This window comes from Marmota flaviventris, chromosome 2 (assembly GCF_047511675.1).
Source record: "Marmota flaviventris isolate mMarFla1 chromosome 2, mMarFla1.hap1, whole genome shotgun sequence".
NCBI lineage: Eukaryota > Metazoa > Chordata > Mammalia > Rodentia > Sciuridae > Marmota > Marmota flaviventris.
This window is the reverse complement of record NC_092499.1, coordinates 3,898,504-3,922,726: the sequence shown is the minus strand read 5'-3', so window position 1 is coordinate 3,922,726 and position 24,223 is coordinate 3,898,504. Positions and strand designations below refer to the sequence as shown.

At 48.6% G+C, this 24,223-nt stretch overlaps 1 protein-coding gene and 1 non-coding gene across 7 annotated transcripts; both read left to right on the top strand.

The window, feature by feature from the left end:
• The first annotated feature begins 1,199 nt into the window (after positions 1 to 1,199).
• On the top strand, positions 1,200 to 1,273 carry Trnai-aau (transfer RNA isoleucine (anticodon AAU)). Its single transcript has one exon. It is a non-coding gene; the product is annotated as a tRNA-Ile (tRNA).
• Positions 1,274 to 1,501: 228 nt separating this feature from the next.
• Positions 1,502 to 22,775, top strand: Znf839 (zinc finger protein 839). 6 transcript variants are annotated; one of them, XM_027946680.3, is made up of 8 exons: positions 1,502 to 2,145; positions 10,419 to 11,303; positions 14,090 to 14,317; positions 17,053 to 17,145; positions 17,859 to 18,008; positions 20,150 to 20,290; positions 20,437 to 20,572; positions 21,762 to 22,775. In XM_027946680.3, the coding sequence occupies exons 1-8, from the start codon at positions 2,137 to 2,139 to the stop codon at positions 22,652 to 22,654; spliced, it is 2,535 nt and encodes an 844-aa protein (XP_027802481.3). In that variant the 5' UTR covers positions 1,502 to 2,136; the 3' UTR covers positions 22,655 to 22,775. The 6 variants fall into 6 exon arrangements, with proteins under 6 accessions (XP_027802481.3, XP_027802480.3, XP_027802479.3 ...); XM_027946679.3 differs by lacking the exon at positions 1,502 to 2,145 and adding an exon at positions 3,888 to 3,965; XM_027946678.3 differs by lacking the exon at positions 1,502 to 2,145 and adding an exon at positions 5,117 to 5,412.
• The last annotated feature ends 1,448 nt before the right edge of the window (positions 22,776 to 24,223 follow it).

The following is a 24,223-nucleotide window of genomic DNA, read 5'->3' as shown; positions in this document are numbered from 1 at the left end:
TAAAAAAAAAAATAGATAAAATAAAGATATTGTGTCCATCTACAATTTTTTTAAAAAAGTAAATTATATATTAATTAAAAAAAAAAAAGAAGAAGAAGAAGAGAAGCATGGGACTGGGATATAGCTCAGTTGGTAGAGTGCTTGCCTTTCACGCACAAGTCCCGGGGTTCAATTCCCAGCACCACACACACACACACACAAAAAGCAGGGCAAGGTGGCTCATCAATCCCAGTGGCTCTGAGGCAGGAGGGTGGAGAGTTCAAAGTCAGACTAGCCAATATTTTCAAGGCAGTGGTTAAGTGCCTCTGGGTTCAATCCCTGGTATCAAAATAAATAAATAAATAAAAGGGGGCTGGGGTTGTGGCTCGGTGGTAGAGAGTTCAACTGTCTAGCGCGTGCAGGATGCATTTTTAAAAAAATAAGATAAAAACGGGAAAGCTATGTTTTATCTATTCAATGAAACTCTGTGCTGAAGAACTCCCCCGACCCCCAGCACTGGAGACTGAACTCAGGGCCTCACACAAGCTAGGCAAGGGCTCTGCATCCCCAAGAGGAACCATACAAAATGACATTGGCCCTGTGATCCCAGCTACTAGGAGGCTGAGGTGGAGGACAGCCAAGTTCAAGCGAGACCCTGTCTCAAAAGATGAACAAAAAATAAATTAGTGACACCTGCAATTACTTAGGGATATGCTTATGATAGAATATTAAGTAGAAAAAAAAAACAACATAAAATGGTATTCTTTCAAGTAAGGCTTTGGATTCAAAATATCTTTTAAACGACACCTCTACAATTAAAAGACTGGCAGGAAGGAAGCCAAGACCCCAGAGGCTCTGGTTTGATGGACGGCGGGGAACCCGAGGGTTCTTCTGTCCTTAACCCGGCTCTCCGTATTTTCCAAGTTTGATTTAGCTCTGCTGCCGGGAGCTTCCTGGCAAGGGTTCTCAGGTGATAAAAACAGCATCGAAGTGGAATATTCGAAAGGCTTACTCCCCAGCCACGTCTCCATCCTGCCTGCGGAGGCCTCGCTGATGTAGACAGCCGCCTCCCCAGCCCCGGTCTGGTTTTCTCGCTCCCGCGGCCGGGTCCCATTGGAGCAGGGGCGCAGCCGGCGCGGACACCGCGCGGGCACTCAGCCTAGCGGCGCCAGAGCGCTACCAAACCTTCTTGGCGCCAGGGCGGCCAGTGAAATACGAGTGGCCGGTTAGCTCAGTTGGTTAGAGCGTGGTGCTAATAACGCCAAGGTCGCGGGTTCGATCCCCGTACGGGCCACGAGTGCTCCTATTTTTTTTTTTAGAAACATTTCTGAAATGATGTCTTTGAGTCACTCTTTTATTTTCGAGGCCCAGCGTGCAGCTGCATCTTTCCGGACATCATTTTCCGGACTCAGCTGGGAAGTCGACCCAGTTCCGCCCGGGCCGCGCGCGTTGCGGAAGTCCCTGGGGCCTGCCTGCAGCCATCCGCAGCCTCCGTTTCCGGATGCGTTCCAGGGACCGTGGCTGTCCCGAGGCTCCAGCTCGTCTGGAGGTGCTGCGTGCGGAGACAGAGGCCCTCGGACGGCGCCGCCTGGCGGTCCCTATTGTGCGGACCTCCGTTTCCGAGTTCTGGTGGTGGACGGTCCAGGTCTGGAAGTCACGCCTTCCAGAGGCTCACGGAATGAACGGCCACAGTAAAGAGAGCCCAAATCTCAACCGCAGGGCAGCGGGTGCATTTCTCACTGCAGCCTGTCTCCGGCTTGGCAGGTGTGTTCAGTTCAACCATAGCCAGGTTCCTAGGGCGATGCCATTTCATATCAGGGCTTTTTCCAAAGCATCGCCGCGAAAACGTCTCCACCATCATTCATTCTTTTCTCAAATATGTGTGAACCTCTGGTCCAAACAAGGCCCAAGTTCACAGACCAAAGGCTTAAGCCCTTGGTTAAGTGCTCAGGACGAAGTCAAAGGCGTGGATGCAGTCAATGCCAGCAGATTAGAAGAACCCGCGGCTGCTGACAGCTGGAACACCTGTGCACACCTAGGAATGCATATGCACGGTGCTGGATTAGGCCAGGGTCGCAGCGCGGAGTGACGCCCAGCACTGAGACGAGATCTGGTTCTGGACTCCTACTGAAGTTCACATGCTTCTCATCTTCTGTCATGGGTGAAGTATGTTTTCTTTATTGTGAGTCTGGTAATCAGCAAGGGAGCCTTGGGGCAGCTAATGCTTCTAGCCTGTGCTTTGTGTAATATGTCAGGAGCTTCATGTGGGCAAACTAATCAGTGACAATAACCCAAGGAGCTGGGCACGGTGGTGCTAGCCTGTAATCTCAGCGGCTTGTAGGAGGCCGAGGCTGGGGGATCCGAATTCAAAGTCAGCCTCAGCAATTTAGGGAGGCCCTAAGCAACTCAGTGAGACACTGTCTCTAAATAAAATACAAAAAAAAAAAAAAAAAAAAAAAGGTGGGGGTGGGGGGTGGGGGCTGGCGATGTGGCTCAGTGATTAAGTGCCTTTGAGTTTAATCCTGGTTAAAAAATAATAATAATAACCCAAGGAAATAATGCTTGTTCTTCAGATTTGCAGAACCAAAAAGCATCTCCTGACTAGATAATTGAGATCAAATGCGTGTGTTATTTGTCCACAAACCTCCACCAACAAGAAGGTGCCTGCCAGTCTGTGATCACCCATCTTCTACATAAACTGCTCCTACATGAGCCTCTGGGGAAGATTTTTTTTTTAAATTTTAATATTTATTTTTTAGTTTTTGGCGGACACAATATCTTTGGTTGTATGTGGTGCTGAGGATGGAACCTGGGCCACACGCATGCCAGGCGAGCGCTACCGCTTGAGCCACATCCTCTGGGGAAGGTTTTGATAATAAAGTTTTCTACCGCTGCCTTGCCTCTTGACAAGCCCTAGTGGGATTGGCAGACTGAGCCTTGAGTGGTAACAGGGGTAGGTGCAGATTGCTGCCCTTATTGCATACCTTCCGAACTTAAGGGGGTTCCAAATATACCACTGTAGCATAAAATTTATTTTGAAAACATTAGTTGAGTACCAGTAACTTTTCATCCATCTAAAAGCAGAGCCTCCTGAAAGAACTTGAAAGAGCTCAAGTATCCTAAATCCCTTTCTGGGGAGTGACCAGGGCAAGACAGGAGTGACCAGGGCAAGACAGACCCCCATTCCATCTCTGGAAAGATGCTGCATCATATTTAAGTAGACATGCCCACAAAGCTACCAGATTCTCACCTGTTCTCCTAAGGATCCACTTATATCTCCAAAAAGTCATTTTCCCACAAGTGCCCTTCTCCCCTCCTCTACTAAGGTAGTTAGTAAAATTCTAACCCCCTGCTTAGTCCTATTTTCCCATGTATTTATTTATATACATTGATAAAAATTCACCTTAATTTTTGGTTTTTATCAGTTTAATCTATCTTTTAATTCAAATTCAGTTTAATTCAAATTCCCCATTCAAGGAATTTTTTTTTCTCCCTCCATGACAGGCTCAAAAAGATGATAAAATGGGGCACCATGCTCTAAATGGTGGAGGAAATTCTAGGCTTAGAAATCAGAGGAAAACTTTCTCATAATAGAGGATGGGAAGATGGGAAGGGTTTCTTTTGAAAGAGGAGAAGGGGAAGAGGGAGGAGGGGGAGGGGAGGGAAGGAGGGAGGGGAGGGGTAGAGGGGAAGAGGAGGTTAGAAAAAAGGAAGGATTAAGTAATTGAAACAAATTCCACAAGTCTGATCTCTGGCCAACACTATGAGTCTACCAATGAACTAATTTAGAACAATTTAGAGTTGAATATTGACTCTGATGATGACGGTGAGAAGCAAATGATTAGAAGGTCTTTCAGAACCTTCTCCAACACCAGGCTGGCCCGCAGCCCCCTCCCTATGGACATCATGGCACTCATCATACTATGCTGCAAAAACCAGTTTCCTCCCGCTCCTTCCTATGTAGACTGCATACCTCCCAGGGGCTGGTAAGTGTTGACTATAGGGTACTGATTTAAAATTTCAGCAGCCGTCTATGGGATGTTTCGCTTTCCTGTACTTCTTCTTACCGGAGCTACCCCCAGCCCCATTGGTGACCCATGGTACCATAACCCTAAACCAATCCCAGAGGGAAATGACCACTTGACTCCGGAAAGCCCCATGATGCCATCGACCTAAGACCCTATTCCCCACCCGCCTAGCTCTGACGCAAGCACCCCCAAGCCTATCCCCCAACTCCAAACCCCTACCCCACAAAAGAACACCCGGATATCTGGGGGCCTCTCTCTTCTATATGTAGAGAGAGTGACCAGGGCAAGACAGCTCTGACAAACTCTCGTGTGCATCTCTGCCTGGTCTCTCGGTCCTCGCTTCCCTTCATTGACCTCCTTGGGGAGAGGAGCTGAGACACGCGTACACACCTGCAGCTACAAGACAGGGAGCCTTCCGAGTAAGAGAGTAGGCTGAGGAAGAGTGGAGATGGGTGGACAGGACTGAAACGGGAAGAGGTGGCTCCCTCATTCCCCCACCGTGCACTGGGCCAGGGCCTGTGTCGGCACGGAATGAGTAACATAGCATCCCTGTCCTCAAGACGTGCCCAGTCTGCGTGGGCACTAGGGCTTTTGTAGATCAAGCTGGGAACAATTAGGGGGTTGAGGGGCACTCTTGTTAAGAGTGCGAACACTAGGTTCCCTCTTGGAGTTATTAAATCAGGACATCTTGGGGTCTTCCTGGGAATCCACAGCTCCAGGCAGGACCCTCAGTGTAGGTTGACGTTAACATTTGAAAGGTGACAGGCCAGGGGCTCTGGAAGACCTCGGCTTGGGAGACCCGGACAGCTCCTGGAGGAGGTGACGTCGTAGAGTTAAGAAAATAATCCAAGAGGCGGAGCGCTTGTCCAGCACGCGGGAGCCCAGGGTTCCAGCCCCAGCGCGGAAAAACAAACAAACAAAATAGAACCCGAGCGGCCTGCGCGGACCTCGGTGATGGGGCGTGGTAGAGGGGCGTGGCCATCCCGGCTCCGCCCCCAGCCCGGCCGCCTTCCGTAGTGTATTGGCCTGCTGGGCACTCGTAGCCCGCCCCTTTCCCAGGTGACGCACATTCGCGTCGCCGTCGCTCAGCTACAAGGGTTCGAGTCCCAGTTCAGCTGTCATGGCGGACGCGGAGCCGGGGCGCTGGGGTGGCGGCGGGGATGGCGGCAGCGGCCGGGTTCCTCCGGGCCAGGGTGGCAACGCGGCGCGCGTGGCCCCACTTGACCCCGAGCAGCTGCGGCGGGTCCTGGAGCAGGTGACGAAGGCGCAGCCGCCCGCCGAGCCTCCACCGGGCTTCGTCCTGCAGGACGCGGCACGGCGGCTGCGGGACGCGGCCCAGCAGGCCGCCCTGCAGCGGGCTCCGGGCGCCGAGCCCCCGCGCCCGCCGCGCCTCCTGCCACCCCAGGTGAGGCGCTGGGAGGGAGTGGGGGAAACCGAGGCCTCGGGGGCCCGCGCCTCGCGACGGGCAGGCTCGCCTTGGAGCGGCCGGGCCGGAGAGGCCGGCGTCGCCAGTCCCCGAACTTGCACCGCCTTGCGCTGGGCTCCTCCGCGCTGCGTGGCTCTTACCCGTCTCTGCCCCCTCATTCAGCATCCATTGAGCGCTCACAGTGCACCAGGTGGGGCCCCTAGTGCAAGGGGTGAGGCACGGTGCAGAGTTAAGGCGGTTCTGGGGGTGAAAGGGGGGCAGCTTTCCAGTGGGTGGTCCTCGAGGCCTGACAATGGAGCTGAGACCTGAGTGGAGTAAAAGAGTGGAAAGCAGAGCAAGTGCCAAGACCCAGACTTGGGACAGAAGGAAGCACAATGCAGTAGTTTGCTGTACGAGTTGGCACCTGAGTGGTGCCTGTGATTTGTAACCCCAGTGCCCAGCAGTGCCAGTACACGTGAAACACGTGAAAGCCCTCTATACCCCAGGTCATCCTCTCCCAGAGAGTTTATTCCCTGGGTCATAGAGCTCTTGACTGCTGGGGGAGTTGGCTTTAGAAAGTGATCTCCCAAGCCGGGAGGGTTCAGGCAGTTCCTAAAGCTGGAGGTGTTGCATGTTGTGTGTAAAATCATATCCCCTTATCTTGAGGGTTGTACATGACAATACTTTCATCCCTAAATTGCTAAAGGAAGAGAGATGCTTCTAGTAAACAGGCTAGAGAATAGAGCCAACAGTCTTCAACTTTTTTTTTTTTTTTTTCCTGAGTGGTATGGGGCTGCATAGGCTTGTAACCAATTATCAAGGCTGGAGAGTTATCTTGCTTTATTTAGTTTGGGAAGACAAGTATGCTGCCCCAACATTGCTGGAGGTGTGACCTTAGGTAAGGTAACAACCTCTTTGGACTTTGATTTCCTTGTTGGCAGTAGGGATGGTTCACTGCGTGAGCTTTTTGGCTGTACTCTTCTGAAGAACCAGTGCCTCCCCATGTACTGGACACAGCAAATCTGTTAAAGACAGCATGGCACCATCCAGTACAGCCACCATCTAGTGACTCCTGCTGTTTACACACTCCCTACTCCCAGCCAGGCACTTTACTAAGCTGCTTAGTTGTCAGCAGCCATGTAATAATGCTTTTTTTAAAAAAAACAAGGCCTCGCTAAGTTGCTTAGGGTCATGCTAAATTGCTGAGGCAGGCTTTGAACTTGCAGAACTTCTGCCCAGGCCACTGGGAGCAATAATGCTTCTCTATCAGCCTTTTCCAGGTCAAGAACAAGCTCAGAGAGATTGGGTGACTTTGCCCAAGGTCCCATAGGTGCAGCTGCACTCCAGAGCCTGTGTCCTCACTACACACTACTTTTTGGATCTGATTTGGTGTGGCAACTTCAGAAAGAGTCCAATAATGTCACGTTTCATCAAGTGAAAATAAGCTTAGGAACCTAAAAGAATTGTATTCTAAGCCAGGAGTGGTGGCATACATCTGTAATCCCAGCCACTCAAGAGTTTGAGACAGGAAGATCTCAAGTTTAAGGGTAGCCTCAGCAGCTTAGTGAGATCCTATCTCAAAATATAAAAAGGGATGGGGATGTAGTTCAGTGGCAATGCTGCATTCAATCCCCAGCATGGGGCTGAGTGGAGGGAGGTAATGAATAAAAAAGAATTATATTCTGTAGCTAATCTGATGGGAATGGTATAAATTCTACCTGCACTCAAAATAATGTTACTTTATGGCCCATTGTGCTAATAATCTTTCAACCTCACTGTGCCTTGGAGGCCACAAAGGCAAACCAGGTGTGTACCTTGCCCCTGAGGAGTTATGAACTAATAGAAGGTAAGGCATGGACTAGATAACTTATTTTTTAAAAAAAATGTAGTTATATATGGACAGAAAGCATTTTATTTGTTTTACTTTTATGCAGTGGTAAGTTTCAAACCCAGTGCCTTCCACATGCTGTAGCTCTGCCACTGAGCCATAACCCTAGCCCCCAGGTAATTTCTAATCAAGGTCAGAAAGCTAGAGATCAACATAAAGAACTAAATGAATTTAAAAGAATGGGAAATTAGATTTGGCTGAGGACATTCAACACTAATGCCGAAGAGGTGGTATTTCACCTGGCAAAAACCCTTGAGATACCCTTGAGAGCTCTCCTTGGCAAGTCTGTCACCTTCAGTCTGTTCTGCCTCTTATCTATTGTGCTATGGTGGCACTGTTTTCCTATCTGCTTCACCTATCTACTCCCTGGGGAGCCCCTGGGGAGCCTCGTCAGCATTCAGAATCAATGGAGATTTTGAAAGGATAGGTGTTGTGCTCCATCCCAGCTGATCCAATCCAGCAGGTCTTCAGGGACTGGGGCAGGGCAGGGGAAAGCCTCCCATTAGCTCAGGTGTGAGACAGGCTTGGATACTGTTTATAAATAGTATAAATTTTTATTTTATTTTATTGTATTTATATGTGGTGCTGAGGATCAATCCCAGGGCCTTACACGTGCCAGGCAAGTGTACCACTGAGCCACAACCCCAGCCCCAAGTTTACAGAATTAAATACACATATAGCAAAATATCAAGTATAATACCTATGTGGTAAGTCAGTCTGGATAGCAGATAAATATATTATGGGACCAATTCTGCTGCTGGTCATTCTAGAACAATAGGTCTTGGTGTGTGTGTGTGTGTGTGTGTGTGTGTGTGTATGTGTGTGTGTGTATAATATGGTGTATGTGTAATATACAAAGAGCTTAGAGAAAAATTCTGACTAATAGTAAAAGGAAATGAATAATGGTTATTGAAGGATATACAAAGTAAACCTAGTTGTCAGTGAGTCACAGGTATCCCAGGAATTGGGGACTAATGGGACACTGGCATCAGCTCTGTACACAAAAACCATAAACCAAAATGTCAAATTGTCTCTGTTGTTTGCAATATAGAGATGAGAGATGGACCCCAGCTTGGTTTCAGTGAGGGTTTTTATTCTGCCCTGTGTGATGACATTTCTGACCCTTCACTGGCATAGGATTGAGTCCAAAAGAGGACCTGTTTGTGTCCCAGATCAGTGGTTCTCAACCGAAGGTGTTTTGCCCCATAGGGAAGGGGCCTTCAGCAACATCTGGAGACATTTTTGAGGGTCACAACTTGGGGGTGCTGCGCTGGCTTCTAGAGGGTGATGGCAGGGATGGTGCTCAGCTTCCTACAGTACAGGACAGCTCCACACAACAAAGAACTACGGGTCCGAAGTGTCACTCTGCCAAGGTTGAAATACTCTGCCTTGGACCTTTGCCTTTCTCCCTCTGAGAAAATGCTCACTCTGCTCTGCAAGGGCATGAGCCTTGTCCTGCTCCCACCCTCTCCTCTTCTCTAACACCTATGACTATGTCTGGCACAGGGTTGGCACTCAGTAAATATTGTGGAATGTTGTTGAAGACAGCTCTTCCCTTAATAGTTGTTAGGTGTTTTGCTGTTACAGGCAGTGAGTTCTACCTTGAACTTCCTAGAACATTCATCCTTGTGCCCATGTGAGTGTTTTTTTTTTTTTTTTAATTGAATCTAAAACAACAACAAAAAAATGAAATTGCTGGATCAAAAAGCATAGGCATTTAAAATTTTGTTGGATATTATATTTTAATTTGTTGAAGGTTTATGAAGTCCCTCTCCTAGAAGTGTGCCCTTGGAGAAATACACATGTATGCACATACTATGAAATTTTAGAACAGACCATAAGAACAGAGGGAGAGAACCTGTTCATCAACAGGAGACTAGTGTACTCAGTGCAGAGAAAATGAGCACCTAGAGCTTCACAGGTCAATGTGGATGCATTTCTCACAGCAAAATAGGGAGTGAAAATGCCCATCAAGGTACAGATTATTTCATTTATATAAAGTCTAAAAACATTTCAAAACTGAACCATATTTTTGGAGATAGTCACATGCAGTATAAATTTTAAAAATACACAAGAATGAACAGGGCTTTTGGGATATGGTAAAGAAAGGGGCATGTAGGTTGGAAGGATTTGGGAGGGCTTTATGAACTGCTTGTGTTACCTTTACAGGTGGGTCGTAGGACCCTGTTGGTTACTTTGTTCTTTATGGCTTTTTTGGTTTCAGAATTTCATTCATTTGGGGGACGGGGGTGGTGGTGGAAAATGAGCTCACTGGCACTGGGCTGGGGATGTGTTTAGGTGGTCCAGCTTGCCAGAGGCTCAGCTTGCCAGAGGTCCTGGATTCTATCCCCAGCACTGTAACAAATGAGCTCACATTGCATGGAGTCCAGTTTAGAGCACAGTACTAAGTAATCCAAGTAAAACCACATGGATAAAACTAAAGCAAGGAATTATTTCTTAATGAGTCATGAAATAATTTAGTAGATTATGTCTAATATATATATATGTCATTTAATATATATGTCATTTTATATATATATATATGTATATATATATGTATGTATGTGTATATATATATATATATATATATATTTTTTTTTTTTTTTTTAATGATGTGGATTGCCAGTGGCAGTGGTGCATGCCTGTAATCCCAGCAAATAGGGAGACACAGGAGGATCTCAAATTCAAGGCTAACCTCATCAACCTAGTGAGGCCCTAAGTAACTTAGACCCTGTCTCAAAATAAAAAGATTTAAAAAGGGCTGGGATATTCTGCCCAGAGTAAAGTGCCCCTGTACCAAAAAAAAAAAAAAAAAAAAAAAGTGGACTACATAGCACATGAGAGGGCATTTATGTAGGGTGGTGAGTGTTGCATGAACTGTTACTTCATTTGTGTCCACAGCGTTTCAGCAGATGTACTTGGTTGTGGTGTAACATGTATCCCTGTGCTCTGTGGTCAGAGAGGTTTGGAAAACTGCTATAAACACTACAGACATAGGACATAGCCTTTATATGTAAGTTCAAACAGAGTTTCAACGGTGGATTTGTGATGATTACAGAAATATCAATGAGCATAATGCTGTCTTTCTCTTTCCTGGTTTCCTCTTTCTATATTTAAGCAACTAGAAACCATATGTGTCAAGGTGACACCTGGAGACGTGAAAGGTCAGGAAAGGCCGATGCCACCACTGGCCACCATCCAGCCCCAAACAGCAAGACAGAGCCAGCCTCCGGGGAGGAGCTCCAGCCTGGTGGGGCTGCGCGTGGCCAGCCCTCAGCTGCTCAGGGGGCAGCCCCCTGGGAGGACCGGGCCACAGCTGTGCTTTCTCAGAAGCTCACCTCGGCCTCCTGTTCCTCGGGTGTTTGTACAGAGGCCCCTGCCTGCCCTCCAGCCAGTCCCTCCAAAGAGAGTCAAGGCCTCCCAGGCTCTAGGCGGCCAGGGCGACCGGTTGACTGCTCTGGCAGCCTCTCACCTGCCCACAAGAATGTCCATTTCTTCCAGTTCACATTTACTCATTTCCAGCTTGCACACGAAACGTGCCAAGAAGCTAAAAAAATCTTTCAAGGTGCAAACTCGTTCTGGACGGATATCTCGACCTCCCAAGTACAAAGCTAGAGACTATAAATTCATCAAAACAGAGGACTTGGCCGAAGGGCACCCTTCGGATTCCGATGACTACTCAGAACTGAGCACAGAGGAAGAGGAAGGCCAGAGGGAGAAGCAGGCTCTCTTTGACTTAGAGAGCTGTGCCCTGAGGCCCAAGACCTTTCGGTGTCAGACTTGTGGCAAGTCATACATAGGAAAGGGGGGACTGGCCAGGCATTTTAAACTTAACCCAGGCCACGGCCAGGTGGATCCTGAGACGCCGCTGCCTGAGAAGGCCACTGGAAGCCTCTCCCTGGGATGCACAGAAGCAGGGACTGGAGGCCTGACCTCTCCAGAGCGGTGCGCACCAGCTGCAGCACATGAGGAAGGGGCAGAATCAGAACAGGGTGGCCAGCAGGTAACGATGTTTGGTGACAGTGTTCTTATCCCTGTCCCTTCCTGCCCACCATCCTTAAATTAACCCTCACCTTGTGTGATGGGAGTTCGAGACCCAAGTTGTCATAGTGAGGGTCTGCTTTGCTGCCAAGCTGGCGAGTGCTCCCCACCCAGCAACCTCATTTGGTGGGCACATTCAATGGAACCCAGCCGCCAGGTTTTTGTTTTGTTTTGCTTTTTCTGTAGTACTAGAGATTGCACCCAGGGGGCTTTACCACTGAGCCACATCCCCGGCCCTATTTTATATTTTATTTAGAGAAAGGGTCTTGCTGAGTACTTAACACCTCCCTGTTGCTAAGGCCGGCTTTGAACTTGCTATCCTCCTGCCTGAGCCTCGTGAGCCACTAGGATTACAGGCATGCACCACTGCCCAGCCCTAAAATATTTTGAGACAGGGATTTTGGGGAAGTTGTCCAGGCTGGTTTGGAGCTTGGGATCCTCCTGCCTGGGCCTCCTGAGTGGCTGGGATCACAGGGGTGTGCCACTGCACCCCACCCTGTTAGTGGCTGCTGCAGCGCAATCCTAACATTTTTTCATGAAGTTCCATTTGTTTGTTTTTTCCTCTTCTTGCTTCTGTCTTTAGTGTCATATCCCAGAAATAACAGCCAGACCCAATGTCATAAAGTCTCTGCCCTAGGTTTTCCTCTGAGAAGCTCATGGTTTTGAGGTCTTTCATTGAGGCTTTTGGTGCATTTTGAGTTAGCTTTTGATAGTGTTAAGTAGGGTGCAGCTTCATTCTTTTGCTCTGGGTATCCAGGTTTCCCAGCTTCCCTTGAAACAGGCTTGATACTCTTTTGTTTGTTTATTTTTATGTGGTGCTGAGGATTGAACCCAGGGTCTCACGCGTGCGAGGCGAGCGCTCTACCACTGAGCCACAATCCCAGCCCAGGCTTGATACTCCTGTCAGAAATTATTTGACGAGGCTGGGGCTGTGGCTCAGTGGTAGAGCACTTGCCTAGCACCTGTGAGGCACTGGGTTCAAACTTCAGCACCACACAAAAATAAATAAGTAAAATAGAGGTATTATGTCCAGCTACAATTTATATATATAATTATTTGACTGTCAGGTGCAGTGGCACATGCCTGTAAGCCCAGAGTCTCTGGAGACTAAAGCAAGAGGGTTATAAGTTCAAGGCCAGCCTGGGCAACTTAGGCCCTGTCCCCTTCCTTCCTAAAGGTCACATGGTACTTAAAGCCACAGGTAAACCTGGCATTCCTCCTAAAACTTCCATTGCAATGAAGATTTGAAAGGGAAGCTCTTTGAGAGTTAAGGGCAGCCAGGTGCAGTGGCCAGTGCTGTATTCTGGCTACTTAGAAGGCTGCAGCAGGAGGATGGTTTGAGCCCAGGAGTTCAAGTCCAGCCTGGCAACCTAGTGAGACTGTCTCAAAAAGAAAGAAAGAAAGAGAGAGAGAAGAGGGAGGGAGGGAGGGAGGAAGGAAGGAAGGAAGAACTAAGGGGGGGCTGGGAGGAGCTCAGTGGTAGAGCGCTTGCCTAGCACTAGTCAGGCACTGGGGTCGATCCTCAACACTGTATAAAAACAAACAAAGGTTCATCGACAACTAAAAAAAAATGGTTTAAAAAAAAGAAAAGAAAGAACTAAGTGGACACAATACTGTGTGCTCACTGCATGTCAAGCACTTCTCGCCTGTTGGCTCGTGGGCCCTACAGCTATTGGTAGGTGTGTTGTGGCTCCCATCTTCATTTTCAGAGGCAGGAATTGGCAACGAGGAAGTCACTGGACAGCGTCAGATCCAGGATTCTCTCCCAAAAGCCCTGTCAACCCATGGAAACAGAACGTAGATTAGCAGCTGTGGGCTCTGGGGACAGGTGGGGTCAAGGCAGGAGTTCTTTCTAAGGTGAGGAAGTAAACTGAAATTGGTGAGGAGGGTCACTTATCTTGCAATATATGTAACCCACTGAATTTTATGCTTTCAGAGGATGGATTTCATGGTATTTGAAATATACACTATAAAAAAATGTAAAGCAATGCTTAAGGAACAAAACTCAGGCTGATTTTTTTTCTTTGATGCTGGGACTTGAACCCAGGGCTTTGAGCCAGAGGAGAGAGGCTGTACCGCTGGGCACTCAGCCCCAGCTTCATTTTCAAGGTGACATCCCATCAGAGAAGTTTCTTACTTCATCCTAGAGTGTGGTGTGTCAGTCCAGACTAACTGGCTGGCTGATGATCATCTGGTATCTGAAAGGAAAGTTTAAAATGCACTGATTACGGTTCAAGAGTTTAGATTGAAGAGGAAATAACTGGGCTAGAGGAGCTCAGTGGTTGAGCACTTGCCTAGCAAGCTCCTGGGTTCAGTCTCTAGCACTGCCAAAAAAAGACAAAGAATTCAACAAGTTCCTTTTTTTTTGGTGGGGGGGAGCGGGTTACTAGGGATTGAACCCAAGGGCATTCTACCACAGAGCTGTATCTCTATCCTTTTTAAATTTTGTTCTATTTAGTAATAGAACCAGGGGAGCTTAACTGCTGAGCCACATCCTCAGCCCTTATTACTTTTATTTTGAGACAGGGTCCCGCTAAGTTGCTTAGGGCCTCACTAAGTTGCTGAGGCTGGCTTTGAACTCGTGATCCTCCTGCCTCAGCCTCCTGGGATTACAGGCCTGTGTCACTCAACCTGGCAAGGTTCTTGCTTTTGATTTTTTTTTTTTTTTTTTTGGCTTGAAGGCTTTCATGGTGATATATAGAAAGCATGCCTGTTTTGTTTTGTTTTGGGGTGTGTGACATTATCCAGGATGGGCAGTCTGTAGAAGAGGCATTGGTACCTGAGCCAGAAAATGGAAGTCATTCAGCTCTTTTGGGATCAGAGAGTCACCTCGGACCTAGAAGAAGTGGAGACTCGCAGACCCTGGCAGAGTCTAGTGCAGCTGTCCATCAGAGGATCCGAGCATCCCAGCCCCACGAAGGCCCTGCTGGGACCATGAGGCGGAATGCCTCAGGGAGCAGAGCCCTGCTGGAGGAGGTAGACACTCTTACATCCTGTTCTGGACAATGTTTCTTTGTCGTGGTAGTGGGAAGTCACTGTTAGGTTTCTGAATTTAAAAGTAAAACACCATGACCAAGTCAGCAGTTCACCTGCAATGATGCAGGATGAAGTATATAATCAGTTCAATGTGGGGTTATCTGAAATAACACAGAGGCTTACCTGTTTAAAAGACCATAGGAGGGCTGGGGTCACAGCTCAGTGGTAGAGCATTTGCCTTGCATGTGAGGCACTGGGTTCGATCCTCAGCACACATAAAAACAAATAAATAAAATAAAGGCATTGTGTCTGCCTACAACTAAAATAAATAAATAAATAGATAGATAAATAAAATGACCATAGGACTTCCCATGTAGTTCCAAGAGCTGCTTGCATTTGTAAGTTTGGAATAATTATAACCTGTATTTACTTGGAAGAAGTTTGGAAGACAACAGAAATGAGTTCCTCTTTTTCTGTAAAAAAGTTTAAATTATGCAAAGAATGTTTCAGGTTTAGGACCCTGTTGTCTCCATTCTAGTTCCATAAAAATATTAGATTTATTGAATTTAACTGGCTTGGCTTAGAAAAGTAGAACCCTGAATTCATCCACATTATCTTGATTATAATCAGGTGAAAGTTTTTTGTTTTTTTTTTGGTGGCGGGGGTGGTGGGGCGGGGGGGGGGGGCAGCTATCCTGGGAATTGCATGCTGGGCAAGAACTCTACCACTGAGCTATATCACCAGCCCTTTCCAGGAGAATATCTTAAAAAGAAGTAGAAAATATAGCAAGACAACATGAGATAAGTCAGCAAGATGACTGGCCCCAGATAGTGTCTAAAGGGGCCCAGGGCCTCCAAACTCCAGATCCATGGGCAGAAGTGGTTTTCCAAGAGGAAGTGAGTTTCCTTCTTTTTTTTTTTTAAAGAAACTTGGAGCTGACCCTTTAGGTTGGGGGATCAGGTGCCAGTCAACTGCAAGTTTTTTTTTCTTTTTTTTTTTTTTTTTTTAGAGAGAGAGAATTTCAATATTTATTTTTCAGTTTTTGGCAGACACAACATCTTTGTTTGTATGTGGTGCTGAGGATCGAACCTGGGCCACATGCATGCCAGGCGAGTGCACTACGGCTTGAGCCACATCCCCAGCCCCTGAAGTTTCTTAAGGCACAGTGCAATGTTGCCCATTCTAGCAGCTAATTTAAACCTTGGGGGATTAGCTTTCTTTGCATTTGGGTTTGTGTTATGAGAGTGTTGGATGATTAATTTTTGGAAGTATGGGTTAGGTAGGTGGCCTTCGTCTAGAATCCTACATTGACCCTGAAAAGAACTACCACTTACTGAGCACTTCCTGCAAGGTAACTAGCCTGCCACTCCTTGGCACCCCCTTGCTGGCCTGGACAAACTTCCTTTCATTTATTCTTTATGATCATTGCCTTGCCTCTATAGTGGAGGAACCCAAAACCCAGCCAGCCAAATGACCTGCACAGGGTCACTGCAGGCAGGAGATGGGTTCAGAATATACAAAACCCCATGTGTCACACAGAGAAGTGGAGGACTGCTTTGAATGGGACCATTCTCCATTCTTTTAGATGAGAACTTTCGCAGAAGTTGACATTATATGTTTCTTGGGTTTTTGTCGAGTATTAGGCCCAGTTCTGGGTAAGGAGGGGACATGTACACAAGATAGACACAGCCCCTGCTCGGGGGAAAATGGGGCAGTCAAACCTGCCAATCAGTGGACAAAACCACCATGGACCTGGGCATTGAGTATAATTTGAGATGCCCTGTCTGCTGCTTCCTCTGTCTTCCACACCCGACAGCGCAGCCTCCCTGAACTCCCTGGTCTTCCTGTCTCCCAGAGTTCCTCTGCTTTTCCTCACTTCATTGCTACCCTGCTTGAGCTCCCTCATCTGCCTGGTTTCTCTAACCTTCTTCCCTCTGCAGACTCTCTGTTACTTCCTGTTCAGACTGCTCTCTAGAGTCTTGGCTCTCGTATTTGAAATCTTTGCACCTGGAGTCCCATGAACCCCTCGGTGCTCCGCTGAGGGGGGCCTGCACACTGGCTTCCTGCCTACCCTTGGTGGAGAGCCGCTTTGCCTAGTGCTCAGTCAGGCTGGGAACCCCAGGCTTTCTTGTCTCTTTCCCCTTCACTCACCCTTCCCATGTCCAGTGACCCCGAGTCTGGCGGATTGTGCCTTCCCTGTCCCTCCTGCCCACACCCTTGTTGTCAACTGGGTCCTCACCCGCCTCCCACTCTGTTCCCTGCACTGCCACTTAAGGACCTGATTGAAACCTCCCTCCATACTCTGCCTTTGGAAGGAAATGCAAATCCTCAGGCCCTCCAGCCTGGCTGGCCTGCCTGTCAGTCCCAGGTGCTGCCTACGGATATCCCTCTGTCCTTTCACTCCATGCAGCACTAACCTCTGTAGCTTCCTGACTTTGCATTTCTGGGAGCTTCCTCCACAGTAGCAGGAAGCTCACACATTTCCCCAGAGCCATGTCCTTACTCCTGGGCCTCGTCTCAGAACCCAGTGCTTGTCATGTGGGACTCAAACTTTGAAACCAGAATTGACCACAGCACTTTGGTAATGGGTGAACAAGTGAGATGCTTAATGAAGTGGAATGTAGCTTAGAGTTGCCGGGTTTGGGGAGAACTTTCTCCTGTTACGATGCACCAGCTTGCTGACTGTTGGGAAATTCTTATGGGCTTTAGAGGTGGCAAATGCTTTCTTTTGGCAGTGTCTGCAGCATTGTGACCAGAAGGATCTGGTGGAGTTGGCGCTGCCTCAGTTGGCTCAGGTTGTGACCGTGTATGAATTCCTTCTGATGAAGGTGAGTCTTGGTGGAGCCTTGAACCACGGAGGGGATGCTCTGAAGTCGTGCAGGAGGACATCCTTGCTGTGTATTTGGGGAAGACCTAGGCCATGTGGAATCCTTCCCTTCTCCAGGACAGGGCTGAAGTGAGCGCCAGTGCCTGGTGCAGGGCCAGTGTCTGTCTGGTGGGGAATCTTAGGCATGCCACTTATCACTCTTTTGATTGTTTAACTTTGTATGGGAGAGTGACAGTGGGAGCAGCAACTGTGGCTAGGTCTCCATCCTACCTGGCTGGCTTCCTACATGGGGCTCTGCTCTCTCTGTACCACCTCTGAAGACGCAGCCCTGCCTGCGCCCCATGCTTCCCACAGAGGCTGCTGCGATCCCTGGAGCTGCACATGCTCTCAGGGGCTGGCGCCAGCCTGTCCCCAGGCCTTCCTGCCTCCCCTCTGCTCCCTCCCCTCCCCACCCTCAGGGCTCTGCGGCCATCATGCCAAGTGGTGTGTGTTTTCTGGTCAGCTCCTCCCAGGCCCATCCTGGCCTCCCCAGGCTGGGCACAGTGCCAACACAGAGCAGGCACCCCCTGAGGGGAGAAGGAGGCGCCGCCATCAGCCATTTCCAGGGCTGAGGAACCCCTGTCCTTCTCTCTTTAGGTTTTTTTTTTTCCTTCTGTGTTTTCTACACCATTGCCTCAGGTTTAAACTCTTTTTGTCATCTTTATCTTCACGAAGGTTGAGAAAGGTCATCTGGCAAAGCCTTTTTTCCCAGCCGTGTATAAGGAATTTGAAGAGTTGCATAACATGGTTAAGAAACTGTGTCAAGATTACCTCAGTGGTTCTGGTCCATGCTCTCAGGAGCCCCTGGAAATAAACAATGATAAGGTAACAGCCGCACACAGCAGAGTTTTGCTCTCAGGGTTTCTAAGAAGGATGACTGTGAACAAAGAGGTTTTCAGCCATGACATCATAGTCAGCCAAGTGGATTGTTTGTTTCCTTCATGTAAAGGCACTAAATATTGTTGCAGAAAACTAAAAAATGCAGATGAGCCAAAAGAAAACTGCACCCTTCGCCTTCCGCCCCCTGCTGTCGGGCCGCACCTCTAGGCCTGGTACTCTGCTCCTCGTGAGCCTTCACGTGGGCCCATAGGGCCAACAGTTTGCCGTGCCAGGTTGTTTGGACGCGGTTCTCATTTCAGTGTCATTGTCATCATCACAGTGCCTTTAGCTAGATTGGGCTCTTCACCTGGAAAAGTCTTGAGCTGACATTGTTTTGGATGAAACCTGTGCTGGGCACAAGCCTGCACCCGTGATCCCGTCACCCAGGGGCTGTTCTCAGGGACTGGACTGGGGTCTGGCCCCACCGTCTGTGAGGCAGCACCTCACTGACCTGGCAGAGCCCCTCCCCTCTGGTCTCTGCTCCTCGGTGGGAGAGGGTGCTGACTCAAATGGCCCTCGCTGGTTCTCAGTGTGGCCCTGGCTTGAAATAGTCCTCCTTGAAACCATCTGCTGCACATGTGGCACTGGAGCGTATTTAGGGGGTTGCGTTGCCTTAACTCCCCTTCCCTTTGCTGCTCGTTTTTGCTGAGAAGGACAAGGTTCCACGGCATAGGGACTCTTCTGTGGCACGCAGTCTTGGTCTATTTTCCCCCTTGGTCCATTCTTGATAGTTATCATCTGTTCCTGGTTTGGGTTTTGGTGTTTTTATTGGTTGTCATTGTTAGTTTTACACAAATTCATCATTTACCATATTCTTCAATGAGCCTTTATACTTTATTTTATTTTTTGAAATTACTATTACAAAGATATAATGGATTCCTGGTAAGCCTCCTGTAGCTTCCCCAGTTCAGAATAGTCACCTATGTGTTTGTTTTGTTTTTGCTTTTTATTTTTTTTGGTACTGGGGATTGAACTCAGGGGCACTCTACCACTAAGCCACATCCCAGCCCTATTTTGTATTTTATTTAGAGACTTAGAGATGGGTCTCACTGAGTTGCTTAGCGCCTCACTTTTGTTGAGGTTGGGCTTTGAACCCGCAATCTTCCTGCTTATTTTTTTAGTTGTAGATGGACACAATGTCTCTATTTTTATTTGTTTATTTTTATGTGGTGCCGGGGATGCTGGGGATCGATCCCAGGGCCTCACAGGCACAAAGCAAGCACTCTACCACTGAGCTACAACCCTAGCCCGTGAGTTGCTGCTTTTTAAACTGTTAAGTTAAACAAGTGTGGATATCCTGTTGTGCAGCAGAGCTGGATGTGTACAAAATTCTGTGCATGCCCACCAGAATCCTCTCTTGCCACAGCCTCTTTGGAGCAACAACATCTCTGTTTATAAAGGGACACTCTCCAGCTTGGTCAGCATCAAGCACATCTGGTCCTGTTTTCTGGTTGGCCTTGGGGTACCCTTCCCTCTGCCTGCCGCAGTCTGATGCCCATGGCGTTCTCCTTACAAGGCCCAGATAGGCGGCCGTGGCTGTGTCTTTACACGTCACATCTGGTGCTTTGCATGTGGAATCAGATCCATTCTTTACAAAACCCTAACAGTCAGCTGACCTCAGGGAGGCCACTGAGGCTCAGGGAGCTAGTGGCTCCCTAAAGTCACCCAGCTGGGAGCAGAAACTGCACTCTAGCATGGCTCTCTCAGGTCGGCACCATGCCCTCTTCACCACCTGGGAGGGAGATATGGATGTGAACTGGCAGGGTTGTTTTCTGCAGAGACAAAGGAGGGATAATGTACAAGAAAGATACCAAGGTACAAGCTAGCACAGTAAGTGTGTGTTAGCCTTAAAAAGTGTGGTTTATAGTTTTAAAAGTGCCGTTTATTCTGTCTTTGGCACTGAGCTAACCCAGAACTGCTATTCTGGGTAATGATCCATTTCCTCAGGAGCTTTTCCCTCTGACTTTATGTTTGTGCAGAGGCACCACAGCCTGAATGCCCGTCACTCAACTCATGGGTCCGCATGCCTCTGCAGACCTGCATCTGTACTGAGAGAAGCTTATTTCTACTGGCCCTTTCCTCTTCAGGTTGCTGAGTTACTAGGAATCACGGAGGAATTCCTGAGGAAGAAAGAAACACACCCAGGCTACAATCCCCCCAAACGCCCTACCCAAGAGATGGAAGGGGAGAAGCTAGAGGCAGCCAGCCGCCAGCAGAGGGGAAATGAGGTGGGCTGCTCGTCGGCAGGCACAACCTTGAACATGTGCCAGACGCTGAGTTGGTGGTCATGGGTCCCCAGCACTCGTCTCTAGGAGGGAGAGGTGCAGCTCCACCTGTGGCTTCTGGGCTCAACCAGGGGGTCTTCTCTTCACAGGCCGCAGAAGAGGAGCTGGCCATGGTGAAAAGGCCTCGAAGAGACACTCTGTGCACAGATGCCCCCAAGTCTCCTGCTGCCCACAGTGGAGGCCAGGAGAAGACCGGGCCTTCCAATGCCCCAGCTGCCAGTGAGGGTAAAGCATGTTCAGTGGGTTTGAAGGGTGCCGTGCTCAGATGCCCTGCTGGTACGACAGATGTGCCCAGGCTGGCACTTTTCAGGGATGGGTGCCCCTGTGGCTGAGTTTAAGAGAACCCTCTGGTCTCAGGTTTATCCCAACCTCCCAATGTTCTGGCATTCTATGTCCTTGACCCATGAGCCTTGAGCTCTTTCAGGTTTCCTAGATCCCCTTATTAAAAGTAAGAGTCATTTGGTGGTGGTGAGCAGGTTGCACCATGGTGGTCCTGAGGGGTTGGGCGGAGATTTGAAAAAAAGACATAGTCTGGCTTTTATTCTGGCTGCCTGACCCTGCGACAGATATTCTGTATGCTCTGTGACAGTGACTTTATGCCTCTGTGCAGTTGTATCAGGGCCATGGGATTCCTTGCCTGCTCCTAAGGTCTCAATTAGAAGAGACAATTCCACCCCAGGACTCATTATTTAACTCTGCCACAGGGGAATGCAGAGTGGTTCAGAGTGGGGATGAAAACTCTTTGGTATCAGTCTGGAACACAGCTCTTTTGCTTAGCTGGTCTGTTTCCTCTCTGGCTTCAGCCAGACTTGGAGACCGAGTGATCAATGCTACAGTTCACTTCAGTTTAACTGACAGTTCTTAAGTGTCTCTGTGTGCCTTGTGTTGTCCTTGTCCTGGTGCCTAGGTCCAGGGCTGGGTCAGAGGGTTTCCTCACCCTCAGGGCACTGCCCTCCAGAACAGTGGCTCGTAATTGGATGTGCATCTGAATCACCTGAGGAGATCATTCTGAAAAACAGGGGCTGGGGAATACAGGTCTGTGAGTGGGGTTGGGATTGGTATATTTTGAAATATTTTGAATATTTTCAAAAGCCTCTCAGGTGATTCTTGGGCTTATCTCTGGTGAAGAACCACTGGTCTTTCATTTCAGTGTCAGAATAAAATGACTGAATGGCTTTTGGAACATGTTTCTATGACAAAATCTGCCTCTGCCAATAGTTACTAGGGACTAAAAGAAAAAGGATTTGCTGCCTGTGTCTGAGCAGCTGGGAGAGGTTTTTTTTTTTTTTTTTTTTTTTGTGTGTGTGTGTGTATGTGTTTCTTTGCAAGAAACTTAATTTGGACCAGCTCATTTTGGACGGTGTGGTGAATAGGCCAAGATCTAGGAGCTTACCTGTTTTTCCAAACCATTTAGGTTTTGCCTCTCCAGCAAGTGGGAGCGCCCCTCCCTATTCTGAAGAAAGCCATGGGATGGCACTTTCTAATAGTGGCAGAAGCAAATTACATGTGGGCCAGCAGCTTAAAGCTTTTGATGACTTCAGAGCCAGGAGGAGGTCTGTGGGCTCCGCTCCCCTGTGCGGGGCCACCAGTCGGCCAGCTCTTCATGCTCAGTTAAGAGAGCCTGGGGGCCTGCCTCCGGCCCAGGTGGCAGCATTTCCTGAAGATAATGATCCGGAACACTCTGCAGACTCCAACATCCGGGACAGCCAGAGGAGCCCAGGTGTCTGTGGTGTCCTGTCGTCAGGTAGAAGAGGGGAGTGCCTGCTGCCTGGCAGGTCTGGAAGTGCAGAGGTAGGGAACCGTGGTGAGATGTGTGGCTCCCACCTGAACTGCCAGCAAGTCGGCCCCAGGCACTCTGTGGCTCCTTCACTGAAGATTTTGCCCATGGATGCCATGCCAGTAGACTATGCCTCCAGAATGGTGTCAGAACCAGGGCCTCAGCCTGGCCCAGACAGATCACTGCCAACTAAAGGGGGTCTTGGAAGCCAAGCTGGGGACTTGAACTGGTTCCCCTGTGGGACACAGGTGCACATTGACCAAAGAGAACTGGAAAGTGTGGTGGCTGTAGGGGAAGCCTTGGCATTTGAAATTCCCAATGGGTGTCAGATGTTATCTCAGGAACAGATTTTTATTCAGACTTCTGATGGGCTTATCTTGCCCCATCCAGGCACCATAGTGTCTCAGGGGGAGGACATTGTCATAGTGACTGATGCCAAGGGGCCTGCCCTACAGACTGGTCCACCAGAAGAGGGTCCTTCAGAGACTGTGGAGACATTCCTCACTGTAGAGACAGAGCCCTCCCAGTGACAAGGAGTCCAAAGCTTGATCCTGGATTTGTATGCATTTTATCCAGAGAAGGTCTATTCCAGGCAGTGTATATTTTTCTAATGTGAATACTGATACAAATGAACCTTTTATTTATAAAGTATGATGTGTGTCTACCCTACTGTTTTTCTGCAGAGCTCCTCATAGTAGAGGCAGATACATTGCTTGATAACAAATCCCTCCTATGTATCTCTTAGGAGCTTTTGGTGGCTGTCATAAAATGGCTCCGATATTACTCGATTTTCAGCCCAGCTTTCCATTTCCACAAAGTGATGTCCCCTTCTCTGTTCATGCCATACCACTTCTTCATCAGACTTGGTCTGCTTTTCTGGGACATGGGGCAACAGTGATAGGCTTCAGAGAGAATTTTATATCTAAGTAAAAGCATGAGCTGGGAGGCATTCAGGAAGTTGGGTGGCTTTGCCCCAGGTGGTCCAGACCCAGATTGCTTCTTCCCCCTAGGATGGCCCTTGTCCCTAAGGTCCAAGGTAGTTTAACACTCAACCTTGTGTTACCCCCAAAAGGAAAGAAGGGCAAGAGAAGCACACATGCTTTTTTTTTTTTTTGGCAGTATCAGGGATGGTACTGGGCTGCTCCATCACTCAAGTGCACCCCCAACCCTTTTTATTTTTTGAGACAGGGTCTCATTAAGTTGTTGAGGCTGGCTCCAAACTTGAGATCCTCTTGCCTCAGTCTCCCAAGCAGCTGAGTACAGGTGTGAGCCACCACATCTAGCTGTGTACACACCTTTTAAGGGCCATGATCTGAAAACTGCATACCTCAGTAGTCAGTCATGTGGCCATACCTGGTTCAAAGATTCTGAAGCCTGTTCCAAAGAGGGCAGCTCCATGCCAGCTGAGACTAAAATGAAACAAAGGATCAACATGGAAGACAAACAGCAGCCTCAGCCAAACCCCACCTCCCAGTGTGGTTCACCTTGTGGATCAGTCTGAACAGGTCGCAGTGCAGCTCCTAAGCCTCAGCAGCTTTTAACATAAACTCGTGTGCTCCTTGCTCACCTACATCTCTGCTGGCAGGTTAGAGAGAGGGCGCTGTGCTCCATGGGCAGGTGGAGGACAACCAGCTAGGGCAGCCACAGCTGAACGCTTCTGGTTCCACGCCAGAGAGAGAGAATGCCAGTAAAGTCAAGCCATCAAATGCACTTAATAGCACAGTGGCCAGAATTAGCCACACCGTCTCACCCAACCCACAGGGACCAGAACTGCTGGAAGGCAGGATGCCTGGCACCTCTGATAAACAGCATGAAAAGATGCTTAGCTTGGCCCCACCAAGTGTCATAATAGTTAATGACACACAAAAGCTGTTCACAGCTGAGCCGTGCACAGCACACTATGGTTACCTAGCTTTTGTGTTTCCTGGAGTTATAGTGTTATCCTTCTCCAATCATGTTCTGTCTAGGTGGATTCCAGAGTTTTCATGTGCCTCTTGTCATTTGGCAGGGTTTCTGGAGGAATAGGATCTGTGCGCCTGGGAGCCACCTTTTTGCTAAACTTTAAATGCCACAATGGCCTCAGAGTTCTTCCTTGTTCC

Excerpts from the sequence above, each read along its gene's own strand:
- Znf839 (XM_027946678.3), top strand. The coding sequence starts at position 5,128 with ATGGCGGACGCGGAGCCGGGGCGCTGGGGTGGCGGCGGGGATGGCGGC. Across the intron at positions 5,413-10,418 it reads CGCGCCTCCTGCCACCCCAG|CAACTAGAAACCATATGTGT; the intron begins GTGAGGCGCTGG and ends TCTATATTTAAG. Across the intron at positions 20,573-21,761 it reads TGCCCCAGCTGCCAGTGAGG|GTTTTGCCTCTCCAGCAAGT; the intron begins GTAAAGCATGTT and ends CAAACCATTTAG.